The sequence below is a fragment of the Strongylocentrotus purpuratus genome, unplaced genomic scaffold (genome assembly GCF_000002235.5).
Source record: "Strongylocentrotus purpuratus isolate Spur 01 unplaced genomic scaffold, Spur_5.0 spur5_scaffold_12, whole genome shotgun sequence".
Lineage (NCBI taxonomy): Eukaryota > Metazoa > Echinodermata > Echinoidea > Camarodonta > Strongylocentrotidae > Strongylocentrotus > Strongylocentrotus purpuratus.
Genome location: NW_022145597.1, coordinates 18,045,376 through 18,064,388, shown reverse-complemented (window position 1 = coordinate 18,064,388; position 19,013 = coordinate 18,045,376). Strand labels below are relative to the sequence as shown.

General features: G+C 39.8%; 1 protein-coding gene and 1 long non-coding RNA gene across 4 annotated transcripts in view; one reads left to right on the top strand and one right to left on the bottom strand.

Moving 5' to 3' along the window:
- Positions 1-222: 222 nt before the first annotated feature.
- LOC105441198 (hyalin-like) overlaps positions 223-19,013 on the top strand; it is a 28,881-nt gene continuing 10,090 nt past the window's right edge. The window contains exons 1-8 of one of the 3 annotated variants that reach the window (XM_030981980.1): positions 223-423; positions 711-959; positions 2,396-2,653; positions 2,979-3,227; positions 5,035-5,283; positions 6,648-6,887; positions 16,719-16,832; positions 18,864-18,991. In XM_030981980.1, the coding sequence (XP_030837840.1) occupies positions 282-423; positions 711-959; positions 2,396-2,653; positions 2,979-3,227; positions 5,035-5,283; positions 6,648-6,887; positions 16,719-16,832; positions 18,864-18,991 (1,629 nt within the window). In that variant the 5' untranslated portion in view covers positions 223-281. The remainder of the gene's footprint in view (positions 424-710; positions 960-2,395; positions 2,654-2,978; positions 3,228-5,034; positions 5,284-6,647; positions 6,888-16,718; positions 16,833-18,863; positions 18,992-19,013) is intronic. The other 2 variants (XM_030981982.1, XM_030981983.1) reach the window with 2 other exon arrangements.
- Positions 12,730-14,085, bottom strand: LOC115922669. The gene is made up of 2 exons (XR_004063547.1): positions 13,672-14,085; positions 12,730-13,117 (listed from the first exon to the last, which is right to left on the bottom strand). It is a non-coding gene; the product is annotated as an uncharacterized LOC115922669 (long non-coding RNA).

Below are 19,013 nucleotides of genomic sequence, written 5' to 3'. Positions count from 1 at the left end.
TACATGTATACCGTGTGAGTAAAAAAAAAGTTTACACCTAGAAAAGTGCTAATTATTCTAAAAATCATCTATAAACAGTAAATTATTATACATCTTATGAAAGAGTGAAACAGCAACATAAAAGTATATGTTATTATCATTATCATTAATTTGCTTTCATTCCAGATAATGAAGAACCAGCTATACGTGATTGTCCATCCTCCCAGTTCGTATCCATGGCGCTCGGCCAGAATTTCTCTACAGTGTCTTGGACTGAACCAACAGTGATAGATAATTCAGATATGTCTGATGAGATTGGCGTCACATTCGATGGAGAGGGAACCAATCCAGGCAACTTTACACAAGGAATCACTTCTCTTTCATACACAGCTGTCGATACTGCTGGAAATAGAGCTACTTGCATGTTCGAGATAGTAGTCAGTGGTAGGTGAATCTTGTGGATGTTTATTTCATGTTTCATGCACGCTTTTGAATATTTTGGTCTTAAGTCTAAATAAATTCTATTAATCGATCGTCAAAATATTTTGTTGTTGTTGTAAATTTCAAATTAACATTGTGATATCTAAATGCTGTAGTAGTATTAATAGTGGTAGTATTGACTTTATCGTTATACATTATAATTCATTGATATTATCATTATTATTATTATTATCATTATATATGTTAATATTTATATTATAATTTCTTTTATGCAATTGTTTTCTTTACAGATACTGAGGAACCAGTTATAGTTGGCTGTCCATTGTCCAAGTCGGTTCCCATGCAGCCCGGTCAGAATTTCGCTACAGTGTCTTGGACTGAACCAACAGTGTCAGATAACTCTTATAGTGTTACGTTGACATTCAATGGAGAGGGGACTAATGCAGGCGACTTTTCACTGGGGATAACCTCTCTTTCATACACAGCTGTTGATGCTGCCGGAAATAGAGCTACTTGCATGTTCGAGATAGTAGTCAGTGGTAAGTGAATCTTGTGGATGTATATTTTATGTATCATGCACGGTTTTGAATATTTTGGTCTTAACCCTAAATAGGCCGGGCTATTTGAGGTTTTAATACGGCTGGGGCCATTATACCCCCCCCCCTAAGATCTCAGCCGTGAAACGGCCGATCACCGCGAAAATATGCACGCATGTCAAGTGAAGTGTATAGAATACTATGGTAAATTTAATTTTTTGGAAAAATTCACTCATGTGCATATTTATGGTAATTTATGCAAATAAGGTCATAACATTCACCTTTTTACCCATAAACCATATATTCTTTATATTTAAGCATTCTTTTTTACTACATGTACCCGTTAGACAATTTGAAACAATACTACGACAACAAAATTTAGGAAGAGCAAGGTTATTCCTAATGTTATCTTTTGTTCTGATAATTTCTTATGTATTTCATTGTTTTTAACTTGTGTATTTGATTATTTTTGTTTTTTATTTAATTTCTTACTACAATTTAACTATTTTGACTCCCAAAACAAACACCTAAACTTTAAACAAGACACAATAAACAATGTTTTATCTCTTTTTATGAAAAATGACATTTCCATATGTTTTGTACACAAATCACGAAAATGAGGGATTTTCGGGCTGACATGCAAAGACAAAAGGTCACGTGACTTTGTAACTGTACGTCCGATTTTCAAAAAATTGTTTTAAAAGATGCGCAAGACTCGAAAGAAAAAAGTAAGTGAGTGCATGGCCGGGCGCCATCTGTATGTGTTCCTGAACAATCAGAATAATCAAGGAGGGGGGGGGGGGGGGGGGAGGCCACGTAATGCCCCCCCCCCTGCCATCATTATAAATATTTTTAATATCATCATCATCATCATCATCATCATGTGATGATCGATACTATTATCATTAATTTCATTTTTTAGTACACATAATTTTTGATTTTTATTTATTTTATTTTCTTTATTTTTCCACTCAAACATCTACAAATTAAAATGTCATATATAAACCATACATTTTGTACTATATTTAATAAAACAAATGAATTATACAAGTAACAAAATACTGATGAGCATGTGTAATAAAATAAGTTTACAGAGTACATTTAAGTAGAGAATAAGACAAAATATTTTATATTGCTTGATTTAACTGAGAGGGGGAAAAAAAAGAATCTCAGAAAAAGCTAGGCTTGTTGAGCAAGATACCCAGTATAAATTAAGGACTAGACCATCGTCAGTGTGCATCAAATCCTGCACATGTCTGCTACCAGAGAGACCAAAGATCGCGGGTCTAGCTCCCCCGCGAAGGCTCATTCCGTATACATCAGCCTGCAATAATTGCCAGGTCGAACAAGCTCAAGGTTTTTCCGACCTAGCTAGCCACCAGCAACATAAAAGTATGAGAAATGTTATTATCATTATCATTAATTTTCTCTCATTCCAGATAATGAAGAACCAGCTATACATGATTGTCCATCCTCCCAGTTCGTACCCATGGCGCTCGGCCAGAATTTCTCTACAGTGTCTTGGACTGAACCAACAGTGATAGATAATTCAGATACGTCTGATGAGATTGGCGTCACATTCGATGGAGAGGGGAACAATCCAGGCAACTTTACACAAGGAATCACTTCTCTTTCATACACAGCTGTCGATACTGCTGGAAATAGAGCTACTTGCATGTTCGAGATAGTAGTCAGTGGTAGGTGAATCTTGTGGATGTATATTTCATAATTTCATGCACGCTTTTGAATATTTTGGTTTTAAGTCTAAATAAATTCTATTAATTGATCGTCAAAATATTTTGTTGTTGTTGTAAATTTCAAATTAACATTGTGATATCTAAATGCTGTAGTAGTATTAATAGTGGTAGTATTGACTTTATCGTTATACATTATAATTCATTGATATTATCATTATTATTATCATTATCATTGTATTAACCTTAAGTCATCATCATAATCATCATAACAGTTAATGTTATTATTTATATTATAATTGTTTTCATGCAATTGTTTTCTTTTCAGATACTGAGGAACCAGTTATAGTTGGCTGTCCATTGTCCAAGTCCGTTCCCATGCAGCCCGGTCAGAATTTCGCTACAGTGTCTTGGACTGAACCAACAGTGTCAGATAACTCTTATAGTGTTACGTTGACATTCAATGGACAGGGGACCAATGCAGGCGACTTTTCACTGGGAATAACCTCTCTTTCATACACAGCTGTTGATGCTGCCGGAAATAGAGCTACTTGCATGTTCGAGATAGTAGTCAGTGGTAGGTTGATCTTGTAAATGTACATGTATTTCTTTTATTGCATGCACGCTTTCAAATATTCTGTTATCATTATTATTTTAAATATTAATACTATTATAATTGCTGCTCATAAGTATCGACTTGCATGGTAATGTAGAAAGACAGGCTTGGGGTTGCACCATCGGGGAGAGGGGAAGGATTGGGGAGTAACCCTGAAAAGCTAGGGCTCTTTGTAATCTTTCTTTCTTGAGTGTGTGTATAGTCCTGAACGGGACTGTTGGTGCAGTCTTGAAAAGACTGTTGGTTTATAGCTTATAGTTCTAATGAGAACGCTAGCGCCGCTTGGAGAGGATGGCTCTGTAGTAGGAGTGGCTCAATGTTTCTAAGAGGTTGACTATCCGTCGTCAGGAGTGGGGAATAGCAAAACAACAGCATCCCCTTCCTAGACGTCCGCATTACCAAATTGCCATCCAGCAAGCCTGCTCACCAAGCTATATAACTACAGGAAACTCATGCACGGATAGATATCTTCACTACAGATCCTTCCACCATCCAGCTGAACTGCAATTAGTCCTTAACACTCTCATACGCCGAGCCCATCAACTCAACTCTAACTACCATCAACACATACCCAAGACATAAGATCAAGTCCTGCTAGGACACCAGCCAGCAAGCCCGTAACCAACACCAGCCATGAAGAGAACCAACCCGTAGCTATACACCCCAGAAACAAACTGTTGTTTTACCCTGTATCGGCCAAGCCTCTCACAAGATTCAACGGATCCTTCAAACAGCAGACATCCAAGTTCGGCACAATTCCTCCAACAAACCCCAATTGATATACACACCCACAAAGACAAGCATGAATCCAAACCAAAAGAAAGCTGGAGTCTACAAAATGCAAACGTGGAAAAGTCTACACATTGTTGAAACTGGGAGAAATCTGGAAACAAGACTCAAGGAGCACAAAACCAGCTTCAGACTCAGCAATTGGAATAAGTTCACCATCCTCAAACAGGCCCAAACAACATCAGTCATCTCATCTCCATAATGATCGATCGAAGCACTGGCACACACGCCGAATCTGAGAAGCCATCGAAATTCACTGCCACGTACAACACTGTGCCCCAAGACTCAGGTTTATACATCAACAACATCTGGAAACCACTCATCAACATGCAAGTACACGGACACTCCTCCACCACCAATAGCGCTAGCTACACCCCAGTCGCAGACACCCGTACATCAACCACCACCACCCGCCGAATCCACAAATCAGCCGCCAGCCTCACAGATACAATGCACAGCAGACTACAAAGCCGCCTACATCGGGTACACACACAGCGTCTCGACGACACACAACGCCATCTAAGTCAGGGACACACACAGCATCTCGCCGACACAACAACGCCCAGGTTGGGGACATGCACACACAGCATCTCGCCCACACCACAACGCCATCCCACTCATAGATTCGGAGTACCCCCAAGTCCACAACCGGAGACTCCAGCCTAGAGGGACAAGCAGCTCACCCAAGTCCACACGTACCCGGTGACTCAAGCCCACACGGTCATGTATAGTACCCCCACGTTTGCAACTAGGGGACTTAAGATCACACACGCCAGCTATTCCCACTCCTGACAACGGATAGTCAACCTGTTTGAAACGTCGTGCCACTAGCTCTTACCACATATCCTCTCGAACAGGTTCCATATAGTTCTCCTTAGAACTATAAGCTAAGAAAGATAACCAACAGTCTTTTTTAAGACCATTTCTCGGATGATTCTTTGAAAAATTATTATAATATATATCATTTTAATCTTTACAGACACCGAAGAGCCTGTGATAGATCAGTGTCCATCCACACAGTCTGTGAGCACAGAACTTAACCAGGACTTTGCAATGGTTTCCTGGGTAGAACCCAGTGTTACAGATAACTCTAATGACTTTACACAGACATTCAATGGAGAGGGGACCAATCCAGGCAACTTTCCAATTGGAATCACCTCTCTGTCTTACACGTCAGTTGATGCTCAAGGAAATACAGCCACATGCATGTTTGCCATAGTTGTCAGTGGTAAGTATTTGTAATATTATATTGTCTTCATTGTAGCCTCGATCATCAGTATGTTTCCTGGGGTCCCTGCAATTATTGTTACCCCAGCATTGCCAGGTACCTATTTATTTCACGTGGGCCAAATGGGACATATGTGTGTATACCTTATTGAAGGATAAAATATGGTATTGTTTATCAGTCATGCGTCGCAACGTGATCTTCAATTGTGCATAATCTACAGGAAAAATGATAACTAATAACGAGAGTCATAATTATACCTTCAAAACAATGATTGAAAATAACATTAAATAGCATTAAGTGGAAACAGAAGAACATACTGCAAGGATACAGGCAGAGTGCTAGTATTATGGTGGGGGTAATTATGAAGAAGAAAAAGTAATACTTTGATGTATAGCTCATTGAGGTATTTGTTTGAAAAAGTATGATAGAAAATGGTACAAGCTTAAGATGAGATAATGCATAATTATCTACAAAAATATGAGATTCAGGATACAAGCACTGAGGAAGGATTGTACCTGAGAACACACGTATACTAAAGTGTACCCATTAAAGCCCCTCATGACTAAAACTCGTCGTTTAAAATTGAAACCCCCATTTGACTTTCACTACTCCTAAAAGTATGTTTACACTATTACGTAAGATGATGAAGAGTACAGATGCGAAGAGCTGCAATGCTCTGTCAAAGTTTTAACGAGAGAAACAAAAGTGGGGTCGTGATACCCCACCTGATTCCTGTGTTATAGTAGTACGAGAGCCTTTCGTGATGCTATCAGGGATATGCAAGACCTCACAAACTTATCTCAAAACTTATCTGTAACAGCAAGATGAGTTTTGAAAATATGTCTCACACGTTTCTTTTGTAAATCAAGTGCTCGATCATAATACCCAGTACACGTCAGTAAGATATTACATATTCAAGGACACAGGATTCTGTAGAAATATAACACCCGAGAAAGATCTGGAAATTTAATTACCGCATAACCGAGGACCTACTTTCTCCATGCAAATAGAGAACCTAAATAAACGACCCCCTATATGAAATTTTTAACAATTTCACATGGTTCTCGAACCAAGGACGTCCTCGTTTTGCGAGTGGTCCCTAAAATGAAGGTACAGATCTTATTAGACCACAAACGCCTGCAACTCACCAGTAACCCTGGCACAATTCAATGTAGACTGCAACCTCGCATGACGGTTTATTAACATACCACGTAAAATGAATCCTAATGATAATTTATTAACATACCTTATTTTAGAGCTAATTATTCCCTAAAAACAAATTAAATAAATAAAACTAAATTAAATTAAACAAAAGAGAATTGTGACATATGTTGAAAAAAATGTTGTGTTCCTTATGTTTGCAGACCATGAAGCCCCGATTATCACTGACTGCCCGAGCTCTCAGACTTTAACGACAGAGCTCGGATCAGAAACGGCCACGGCGATTTGGGCGGAGCCCACTGCATCCGATAATTCCAACAGTATGACCCTGACCCCAAGTCGTAGCGGAGATGCGTTTCCCGTCGGTCAGAACATAGTCACTTACGCGGCTCAAGACCCGAGTGGGAACACAGCAACATGCACCTTTGTTATATCAGTCATGGGTAAGTGGTTTAGTTCTAACACGATAGCACAGACTTATCAATGAAATCAACTTGAGGCCTTTAGCGCATTCTAAGGAGGTACAATTTGTCCCTCCTGAAAGATTTCCGAACAAGAAAAGAAACTATCACTATTACATAACATAATTATAGTCTCCAACTGAAACCCGTGAAATTTATATATATTCTCAAAAGACTCCCTTATATTTACTTCCTTAAAATACACTACTATGAGAGATACTTTAATTTGTCTGATATGATTTAATTTGCATTTTAGATAAATAATCAGAAATACGCGTTTTATGTGTTAAACTGAGAATTTCTTATCATCTATGCATGTTTCCTTTCTATGAAAGCACCAGAAAAAAGGAGTTCCTTCAAACATGCTTATATAGTAAGAAAGAATTTGACTCTGGTGGGCTCACCAGAGTCAATTTCACTTTCACGGATGTGTTCTCTTTCATAGTAGGTATATATTTTATGCCAGCGATGCATTTTAGGTGACCGCACAATCCAATATGAAAGCAAATTGCTTCCAAATGCAAATGATCATAGAAAAGGTGATGGAAATTTACTCCACAAAGTGTAGGTCGGCATGGATGAATTTCTTTCATATGGGGAAATAAAATTATATAGAATAATATATAAAGAACCAGTGAGACCTTTTTTTTTAACCTTTTATCTGCCACATTATACAGCAAATGCAGTCAAACCTGCTTTAGTAACCACCTGTCTACAATGACCAATTTGTTTCCCCCGTGAAAATGGTTTCTCATTGAAACGTACTAAAGGAACCTGTCTACAAAGACAAAGACGGTCACTATAGACAGGTTTGACATAGATCCATTTTCTGGCATGTTTCAAGACCCAACAATCAAAAAGTCCCAAATTTAGATATAAATATAAATATGTATCAACAAAAACACGTTGAGATATGATCAAATCCTAAAAATAAGTTGCTATTAAAAAAAAAAATCATGTTGTTATTTCTGTTGTTTATCTGTTTGTCTTTTGGTTTTGGGATTCTTTTAATAGTTTTGTTGTAACTTTCAACAGAATTCTTGAATTCATCTTCATTATTGTAAGACTATTCCTAGTTTGCCTTAAACTTTTAGGGAATTTAATCACCTAAATAAAAGAAATAGAAATAGATTTCTTTCCTACCTTGTCTCGTAGAAACACCTGTTGAGTACAGATACTTGGAACATATATTATATCACAAGTAGTAGTTCAAATATTGCACAGCACCCGTAGAAAGAATATGTAAGACCATGTACAAAGTAATGACGCTTCTTCGCGAATTAAGTAAAGAAGAAGAAACTTATAATCTCTATAAAGTAATAAGGCCTCAGAACCGAGTAGAGAAACAAGCGAAGAAATAGGACAAGAATTAAGATGAAGCTGAATTAGCTTTGCTGTTGATCGATCGACTCTCTAGAATAGGTGTGCTCTATATGAACAGCTCAGGAGAAGTCATACAAATAGGTGTGGCAAATAAAGCAAGCAAGTGTAATGTCCCTGTACAGTATAAGCTATACCAGTACATTAGGTGGTTGCCCATCCCAACCCATAGGGTATGGAATGTGCTTGCCAGAGTAAGTATTTGTGGCACTCTAGTAATGCAACAGGTGTCACTAAAGAAATGAGTGACAATGGAATAAAAGGCTAGACTTCAAGCCACACAATAAAGACAAGACAATAATATTTACAAATGCAAAGTTCTCCAAAGGTCAAGTCACTACAGTAGCTCCCCTCTAGATTCGTTGTCGAATGAAAAGTAGCAACAAATCGATGAGGAAATATAGACCTACATGCATGTTGACTTGAAAATACGAAAATATGGTAACACTGTTGAAACACAGTAAGTTTAATATGCTTCACCCGACTTCGAAAAAATCCACGAACCTCACTGGCCATCTAACTTGACGACCAGACCTGGTCTTTCGAATCTCAGGAGTGTTCTGCTTCAGCGCAGGATCCAATGCTAACGGTGCAGGATCCAGTGCTAACGGAGCAGGATCCAGTGCTAACGGAGCAGGATCCAGTGCTAACGGAGCAGGATCTAGTGCTAAGTCTGCGGAGTTGGATTGCCGAGGGACTTGGATAGGTGAATCTTGACCCTTCTTAGATTGAGCAGGGAGATCTTAATTGCTCCATGAAAGCTGGTTTAAGTCTCTCAACACTGACAGTTTCACGTTTACCATTGTAATCAATAGTAAAAAACTTGTCAGAGCGTTGAAGGACTCGAAAAGGCCCCCTGTAAGGAGGTTGAAGGGGCCCCTTGACTGCATCAACCCTCAAAAAGACGTGGGATGACTGGATGAGGAATGCAACTCTGGGTGTACCTGTGTAGGGGTAGCTCGTTGTTTGCGAGTAGGGGTGGGATGTAATTCACGCATCAGTCTCTTCAGTCTGTGGGCGTAATTAGCTGGATCGCCAGCAGAGTCAGTCTGTGAAGGAGACACAAATTGGGCCGGTAGCATGACCGTAGTACCAAAAACGAGTTCTGCTGCGGAACATCCCAGATCAGACTTGATAGCTGTACGTATACCCAGCAATACCAAGGGAAGGACCTCAGTCCAACGGACGGTGTTATGCGCCTTGAGAGAGGCTTTGAGTTGCCTGTGAAAACGCTCAACAAGCCCATTGGCTGCTGGATGGTATGCTGTTGTGCGAATGCGTTTAGTGCCAAGAAGATTAGTGAGAGCAAGGAAGAGTGCTGACTCAAATTGTCTACCCCTGTCTGTAGTAAGAGTAGTTGGAGCACCAAACACCGCTACCCATCTGGCCACAAAAGTACGTGCTACAGTATCCGCAGTGATATCTGGGATAGGTATAGCTTCTGGCCATCTGGTGTAACGATCCACACAAGTAAGAAGGTACGTGTTACCCCTGAAGTAGGAAGTGGGCCTACAATTAAGATCGATGTGCACATGAGAGAAACGCGCATCAGGTGAGGTAAAAGTGCCAAGTGGAACTTTTGTGTGTTTATGCACCTTGCATATCTCTGGCATTCAAGACATGTTCTGGCCCATTTCCTGATATCATGATTAATACCAGGCCAAACGAAACGTTCCGTGATGAGCTTTTGAGTGGCCCTGATCCCAGGATGGGATAGTCCGTGGAGGGCGTCAAAAATAGCTCGTCTGTGTTTGACTGGAACAAGGGGTCTAGCAACACCTGTCGAAACATCACATAGCATGGTAGTAAGAGAACCAGGAAGCGATATAGACTTAAGCTGAAGCGAGGAGTCCTGTACCTCACTATCATCCTCTTGATCTTTCGCAATGGCTGCAAAATCTATGACCGAGGATGAATCAACTCTGTCGATACACAGACGGGAGAGAGCGTCTGCTGCTGTGTTCTCCCTTCCTGCTATGTGGTGTATCTCAGATGTGTATTGGGATATGAAATCAAGCTGGCGGATTTCACGAGGTGAGTGTCGGTCAGGCTTTGAATTCAAAGCATGGGTGAGAGGTTTGTGATCCGTGTAGATGGTAAATGTGCGACCTTCAAGTAGATGTCGAAAGTGCTTTACACCGAGGTAGGCTGCTAACAGTTCCCGACCGAAAGTGCTGTACTTAGTCTCGGCAGGCTGTAGTCTCTTAGAAAAGAAAGCCAACGGTTGCCAAATACCATCTACCAGCTGTTGGATAGTACCTCCGACTCCCACATCAGATGCATCAACCAACAGGCATAGAGGAACATCAATTCTAGGATGAACTAAAACTGCAGCGTTAGCTAACTGATCTTTAGCCTGATTGAAAGCAGAAAGTTCTTGTTCACCTAGGATGATTGGTTGGTTCTTCTTCAATCTATTTTTCAACAGATCCGTGAGAGGCTGGAGTACTTCTGCACACCGCGGAATGAACCGTCTGTAGAAATTGATCAGCCCGAGGAACTCTCGTAGTTTGGTAAGTGATGTAGGTATCGGAAAATCACGGATGATCTTCACCTTGTCACTAAGTGGCTGTATTCCTTCCGAGTCAACTTTATGCCCTAGAAAGGACAGTAAAGGTACTCCGAACTGACACTTAGCGGGGTTGAGAATGATTCCATACTCTTGCAGGCGGTCAAAGAGTAAACGGAGATGTGTCTCGTGTTCGTCTTTGGTAGTACTAGCTACAAGAATATCGTCTAGATAAACATAGACGAAAGGAAGACCGCGAGTGACATCATCCATCAATCTTTGGAATGTCTGAGCTGCATTGCGAAGGCCAAACGGCATCCTAACAAACTCGAATAATCCAAAAGGGGTGGTTATAGCTGTCTTGTGGATATCGCTAGGCTCGACTGGGATCTGATGATATGCCCTGATGAGATCAATCTTGGAAAAGATTGTCTTGCCACTAAGTGACGCAGAGAAATCTTGCAAATGAGGAATAGGGTATCTATCAGGAATAGTACGAGCATTAAGCATGCGATAATCTCCACAAGGTCGCCAGTCCCCTGGTGTCTTCTTCGGAACCATGTGCAAGGGACTTGACCAGTTGCTATCAGATTGTCTGATAATGCCGAGTTCAAGCATGTGTTCAAACTCTGCCTTGGCAATCTGCTGCCGATCTGGAGCAAGCCGACGAGGGCGAGCTGAAGCAGGTGGGCCTCGAGTTTGGATACGGTGGGTGGTTGTATGCTTGACTTCTGAGTGCTTGTACACTGGCCGGGTGGCGACTTTGCGTTTTACACCCTGGCCTGGACCTTTTCCCAATAAATTTCAAGGAACCGACTGGGAAAAGTCTATCCATGACAAGATATTGCGCGCGCACGTAGCTCTTCTGCAATGCTCAACGTACGTCCTATATGTCCAGTGTCGCGGTACGCGGTACATGTACTTTTGTATCGAGACGTACGAGTGAGAGAAAAACAACGAATAACAACAGAAGGAAATAGAGAAAAACAATAAATAATTAAAGAACAGAGAGGAAACAAAGAATGTCATAAGCAGAGAGAGAAAACAAAAACTAACTTGAAAGAAAGAGAGAAATTAGAGAAGGAATTAATCAAAGTAAGGAAAGAGAGAAACCAAATAATATTATGGTTTTTGTGGTTTAATTCCGCCTTCTTCAGGGTTTCAATTTTTGACGTGTAGCCTACTTTCAAACCATTTGCTGATTCGGACCCCCCCCCTAACACACGTGTACACATATCGACACATACACAGACTACACTCGACATAATATGTGTAATGGTAATGTAATACATAAACTGTGATTTAAATATTGCACTCGTACCATTTTCTATTATTGTGGGATCACGTCTTTCATTTTTTAAATTCATGTCATTTGTTTCTAAGACCTAATTTCTCTAATTCTCTTGACCCCTCTCCCTTCATATTTGTTTTCTAAGACCTCCCCCCCCTCATCTCTCTTCATATTTGTTTTCTAAGACCCATTTCTCCCCCGCCCCCCCCATCTCTATTCATATTTGTTTTCTAAGACCTCTCTCTCTCGACCCACGTACTCTCTCTCTCGTATGTATTTCTCAGACCCCTCTTTCTTTCTCTCTCATTAACCCCCTCTTCATATTTGTTTCTAAGGCCTCTCTCTCTCTCTTCATATTTGTTTCTAAGACCCCCCTCTCTCTTTCTCATTTCTTGATATTTGTTTCTAAGACCTCTCTCTCTCTAGCTCTCAATTCATGATATTTGTTTCTAAGACCCCCTCTCTTTCTCACTTCTTGAATTCATATTTGTTTCTAAGACCCCTGTCTCTCTCTCCCTTTCTCTCTTTCTCATTTTAAATTCATGATATTTGTTTATAAGACCTCTCTTTCTCTCTTTTTCCATTCATCACTTTGTCTAGTGTAATGTACAGACACATAACATATAAAGGAAATTATACACCAGTTTTACATGAATTCATTTGCACTTTATTTACTGCTTTACATTCATATACTTTTTTTTTTCGTGAAGGTAATCTAATCCTTCAATGTCAGAGAAGTAATACAAAAGATACAGGAGTATGTGTATGCATAAATAGTTATATAAAGAAGAAATATGTAGTAAAAGTGAAAGCAAACAATAGTAGAAATTTGAACAGATAATTTGACAGTGTGTTAAGATTTAGATGCAAGAAATGACTATAAGAAATTTTTATTTGAAAATACATGCACATGTAGATAAAAAGAGATCTGAACATAGGCGGATTCATGGGCGCAGAGGCGTGCACCGCACTTTACTTTGGAGATAACGAACTGAATACACATAATAATGGATGATACGTGAAAATATTTTTCTTCAGCGAGTAACAATATTTCACGTATTTCGCGAAAATTGATCATCCAATATTATAATTATTATTTAGATACTCCACAGAGATATTGTGATTTATTCACCATTTTTTATAATATACTAGTACATGTACTTGTAAACTGCATCTTGGCAATTGAAGCTTGAAACGAGTGCAAATATGAAATTTCCCAAGCATTTATGTGGTGCTGGTGCACAACTAACATGAAAAGTTAAAAATGTTTGAATTTCAAGAAAACAGTAGGCCTACCGTAACACTAATATAATCATTTACCTGTACAAAGTCGAACATCTAGAATTTACATATCCCAATCCAAGTTGTTACTTGAAGTTATTGTGACGTTACAATTATTGAAAACGAAGTAGTTACTTGGATGGTGCAATTTCATATGGTGACGTCACGTTTAATAGCTGCATGCGCACAATCACTAATAATGGCGTGGCTTAAGAGGAAAAATAAAAAAGAGCAACATAGACATGACATTGCTGTTGTTAATGTTGACTGACAGACAGTACTGACAGTGACAGTGACAATGTGACACTGTGCAGCGACTCACTTAGTCTTACTCTTAGTTTTGCTAACTATGGATGCCTAACAGTTACAGTTAATCGTACTCATATAACTACAATTCAAAACTGGATTTACAGTATTCATACCCGCAAAGGCGTCTGCATTGCCACTCCGTCATCATCCTCGATGAATTCCATCGTGCAGCAAGCTTCTTAACTTGTTGTTCTGAACTTGAAATCCTATATCTTCTCCCTTAATCTTCAGTATTGCAGCTGCGTACGGTGTGTATAAATGCTGCATCGACGTACGTCTGTGCATGTACGATTCGATTTGGAACTGGCGCGCCCGATCGAGGAGCGTAGACTAGACTCATTCAAGCAGTTTCATTGCTATTTACCGGGAAAATGTCCAGGCCAGGGTGTAAAACGCAAAGTCGCGGCCGGGTGATGTCAGGATACTCACGAAGAAGGGAGTGGAAATTAATGCTCCGAAGTATCTTGCTTGACATACACCGGGCTAATGATGCCTGTGTATGTACCGACTCCCTGTACTGTAAGAGTGGTGGAGGTGTCTATCAGCCGTCGATGTTTGATGTCGACTAATAGTCCATAGTTATCAAGGAAATCGGCTCCCAAGATAGGTGTAGGTATGTCCGTGACAACAAAAATCCAACGAAAAACTCGCCGCAACCCAAGATCAAGAGTGAAAGATCTCTGGCCAAAAGTCTTAATGGGTGACTTGTTAACAGCTTGAAGTTGGATATTTGTTGCACTTACCATTGCCGATTTTCCTAACATGGAATGAGGGAAAATACTAACTTCGGCCCCAGTATCAACAAGAAAACGCGTGCCTGATTGTTTATCATGAACAAAGAAAAGGCGACTGGGTTGAATGGTGCCAAGTGAATTAGTCGCCGCTATTCCTTGGCGGGCCCGTTTCCCTGGACATATCCAGGGCGGCTTTGTCCTGCTGAGTACGAACAAGGACTTATGCACTTCTGGGCTCGTTTGCCATGCTTCCAGTGGTACCAATATTCAGCCCCAGCATGTTGTTGATGCCGACTCGGGCTACGGGAAGCTGATTGGCGAGGGCCGGAATTCTTCGGGCCTCGCGGTCCTCCTGTATAGAACAAGTCAAGGCTTGCACCTGAGCAGCCAGTTGAGCAACCTGGGTAGAAAGTCGATGTACTTCACCAGAGTCATTGGGAGTAGCGCAAGCGTAAGTCTGCGCTGGCACTTCTTTAGGTAAGACATGAGAAATAGTAGGCGGACCAGCAACTTCAACAATTTTGTCGGCTAATGCCGCTATAGCGCAACCAAGCTGACATCATCGCTTGTGGAAGCGAGAATCAACTGTACATTGGTTGGCAGGCGTTGCAAAAATAATAGCTTAAGTATACTAGTTTCCAAAGTATTAGAGCCTAATAATTGTTGCATTCTCCTAAGGAGTTGGGAGGGCGACCTATCGCCTAACTCTTCAATCGTCAGCAATTTGTTCAGACGCTTTTGCTCAGAGACGGAAGTTCGCTTAACCAGTGCTGCTTTTAGTATCTTGTACGGCTCTGTTTGGGGAGGGGCAATTAAAATATCGCGCACCTCTAGAGCTACCTCTGGTTGTAATGAGGCGACAACATAAGCAAACTTTGTAGACTCAACTGAGACACCTCTAGTTTGAAACTGAGCCTCAACCTGAGCAAACCAAATATCAGGATCATGTGCCCAAAATGGTGGAAGCTTTAAACTAACATATGAGACTTGAGGGGATGGCTCAGAAGCCTCACTAGGTAATACGTTGCTATCAGTATCAGGCATGATAATGACGATGACAAGGTAGATTAGATCAACAGAAGAAAACAAATCTGGATCACGTCGGGGTCACCAGTTTAGGGAATTTAATCACCTAAATAAAAGAAATAGAAATAGATTTCTTTCCTACCTTGTCTCGTAGAAACACCTGTTGAGTACAGATACTTGGAACATATATTATATCACAAGTAGTAGTTCAAATATTGCACAGCACCCGTAGAAAGAATATGTAAGACCATGTACAAAGTAATGACGCTTCTTCGCGAATTAAGTAAAGAAGAAGAAACTTATAATCTCTATAAAGTAATAAGGCCTCAGAACCGAGTAGAGAAACAAGCGAAGAAATAGGACAAGAATTAAGATGAAGCTGAATTAGCTTTGCTGTTGATCGATCGACTCTCTAGAATAGGTGTGCTCTATATGAACAGCTCAGGAGAAGTCATAAAAATAGGTGTGGCAAATAAAGCAAGCAAGTGTAATGTCCCTGTACAGTATAAGCTATACCAGTACATTAGGTGGTTGCACATCCCAACCCATAGGGTATGGAATGTGCTTGCCAGAGTAAGTATTTGTGGCACTCTAGTAATGCAACAGGTGTCACTAAAGAAATGAGTGACAATGGAATAAAAGGCTAGACTTCAAGCCACACAATAAAGACAAGACAATAATATTTACAAATGCAAAGTTCTCCAAAGGTCAAGTCACTACAAACTCATTATTTAGTTCATTTATATATATATAACATAGCAATTAATATTTCTATAATCGCAATCTTTAACCATATTGTATGTACTTAATAATCAAGACCTATAGGGCAATTGTAGAAGGCGGTTTTGTAACTGACAAGGCTACCCTTTATAAATAAAATTACAAATAAATAAAAATAGGAACGACCCAGTTTGTAGACGCTACGTCACGTAATGACCCATCTCCTGTCTTTAATGACCATCATTAAGCTACTCCTATATTTCACGAATCTATAAGCATTATGTAGGAAACCAATGTGGCACTATATGTCACAGCACTATTTTTGTTTTGGCAAGACATTAATCTACATATTTTGTCACACTCCAGCCAGATAAGGTAAATGAATACCTGGAAGGAATGGACTCCACTGCTATTATTAATCATAAGTTGTAGTAGTAGCTATGATATTTTTATGTGTGGCACATAATGAGCTGGTCTGCGTACTCTTTATTCATGCATGCTGCACTATTTTTTAAAGAAAAAATGAATACATTTTTTGTGACCTAACATTCTCTTTGACATAGCTCCTCTGGGATGCTCCACTAGCCAGCTTATATCCTGCGGGAACACAGAGACGTGTGTGGAGAATGAATGCCGGTGCAGGCCTGCCTTCATCCGACTGAATGATGTTTGCACAGGTTTTTATTGAGTTTTTATTTTCGATATTTCATATTTATTTTTACATTTTGTAGAGCTGTTGTGGTCTAGTTGATAAGTGACCGAGCATGTGGATTGCAAGGTACAGAGTTCAAATCCCAGGCTGGCACTATCATGTCCTTTAGAAGGATGTCAATTGTGCCACTCTCCATTTAGGTGTAAAAGGGTACCTGATATGCTTCTTTGCTAGTAACTTTGGCGGATTGGCAATGACCGTGGTAATAATGTCTAAAAGCCATGAGCGTCAAATCATGACAGATAATAGTGCGATTTAACAAATATATATATATACGATATACATATATATATATATGGATTGAGTGGGGTGTATGGTAGGTGGGTATATGAAAGCCTGCATATCTACTGTGTTGAATTCTAAAATCTGAAGATCACTCATTGCATGAGAGGCAAAACATTCCGACTTGAACATAGGATTATATTTCTTGCAATAGCACAATTTATAAGAATTTAATATTCGATCTTTGACTGCGAAATTAAAATTCATCAAGTTAAATTTATAACTGTCTGCTGAATATGACCTAATACACTATATTTGATATACACTCTATTCATATTATAAAAAACTGCCATTTGCTTAACATTGTAGTTAGTTCATTTGAACAATTTTGTAACTCATATACATGTTATTGTGTTGCCCTCTTGAACCTGAAACTAACAAGCCAAACATTTCCGCTCTATACCGTGTGAGTCAAAAAAAAGTTTACACCTAGAAAATTGCTAATTATTTTAAAAATCATCTATGAACAGTAAATTATTATACATCTTATGAAAGAGTGTTTTATCCCGAATCATTTGGTACCATTTTTGTGTGGTATGTGTTCACGCTTAGATGAACAGGAGGCATTGTTTGCGAGAGTGCACAAATCGACATTTACTACCATGGCAACATCATTGAACAGCCAATCCAATCAATGTTTCTATTGAAGTTCATATTAATGGGTAAAGTTACCATCAATGACAAGTTTTATACAACGGGACCCAGATCAGTAACCCGACACATGCTCCGGTGACAAATGCTCTGGTGACAAATGCTCTGCAAAAAACGACAATTGCTCGGCTACATTTGATCCGCGACATTGGCTCCGACGTCAAATACTCCACCGACAATCGCTTTGTCGACGGTTGCTCCGACGACAATTGCTCCGCCGATATTTGCTCCTACGACTCTAATTAACAAGCATTTATGCTTTCTTAGCAGTCAGGTAAAATAACCACCACTTCTACTACTTCTACAATTTCTCCGTATGATGAGATAAATACACCGGTGACAATGTTCCTCAAATGACACTTACTCCGCCAACATTTGCTCCGCCCCGTAAAATACAAATGCTACTACGACAATTGCTCCTCCGCAAAAGTACAACGTTAAAGACAATAAAATTGCTCTCTGATCCAAAAATTCATTTGTCTTCCACGGGACAATTTTTTTTGGGGGGAACCAAATGTCGTCGGAGCAATTGTTAGAGGAGCAACTTTCTGAGCTAGGAGCAAGTGTTGTTTGGGGAGCATTTGTAACCAGAGCATTTATCGCCTCGTGCAGAGCAATTGTCGGCGGAGAAATTGTCGGTGGAGCAATTGCCGGCAGAGCAAGTGTCGTAGGATCAAATATCGGAGGAGTAATCGTCGTCGGAGCAACTGTCGGCAGAGTAACTGTCGGAGGAGCATTTGACAACGGAGCATATGTCGCCAAGCAAATGTCACGAAGCAATTGTCATGGATTCAACCAGATCATAAAATCAGAAATAGGAATAATGAACTAGAGTAAACGAAAAAACTTAATTCGTTACTTCCTAAATCGATCAACTTAAGGGCCATTTCAACACCTATCATATTGACTGCCTTCATGTTCAGATTGTGTGATATGCCATTGCACTGTTTCAAATGATGAGGAAAAAGATTAAAAAGGATGACTTAGTTTGATATTTTGTGCAATCGTTTTTAATCATGTTTTTTCTTTTTTGATTGTTTATTTGTTTGTTTTATGTTGACAGAGGCAAACAAATTCAGCATTTCAGTGCGAGCCCTAACGCTCAACGGTATTGATTACGAATACACTGATGCCCTGAGTGACCCAAATTCTCCTGAATTCCAAGCAGAGGCTAATAATTTCATTATCGTGGTAGGTCTGAATTCTGATCCGT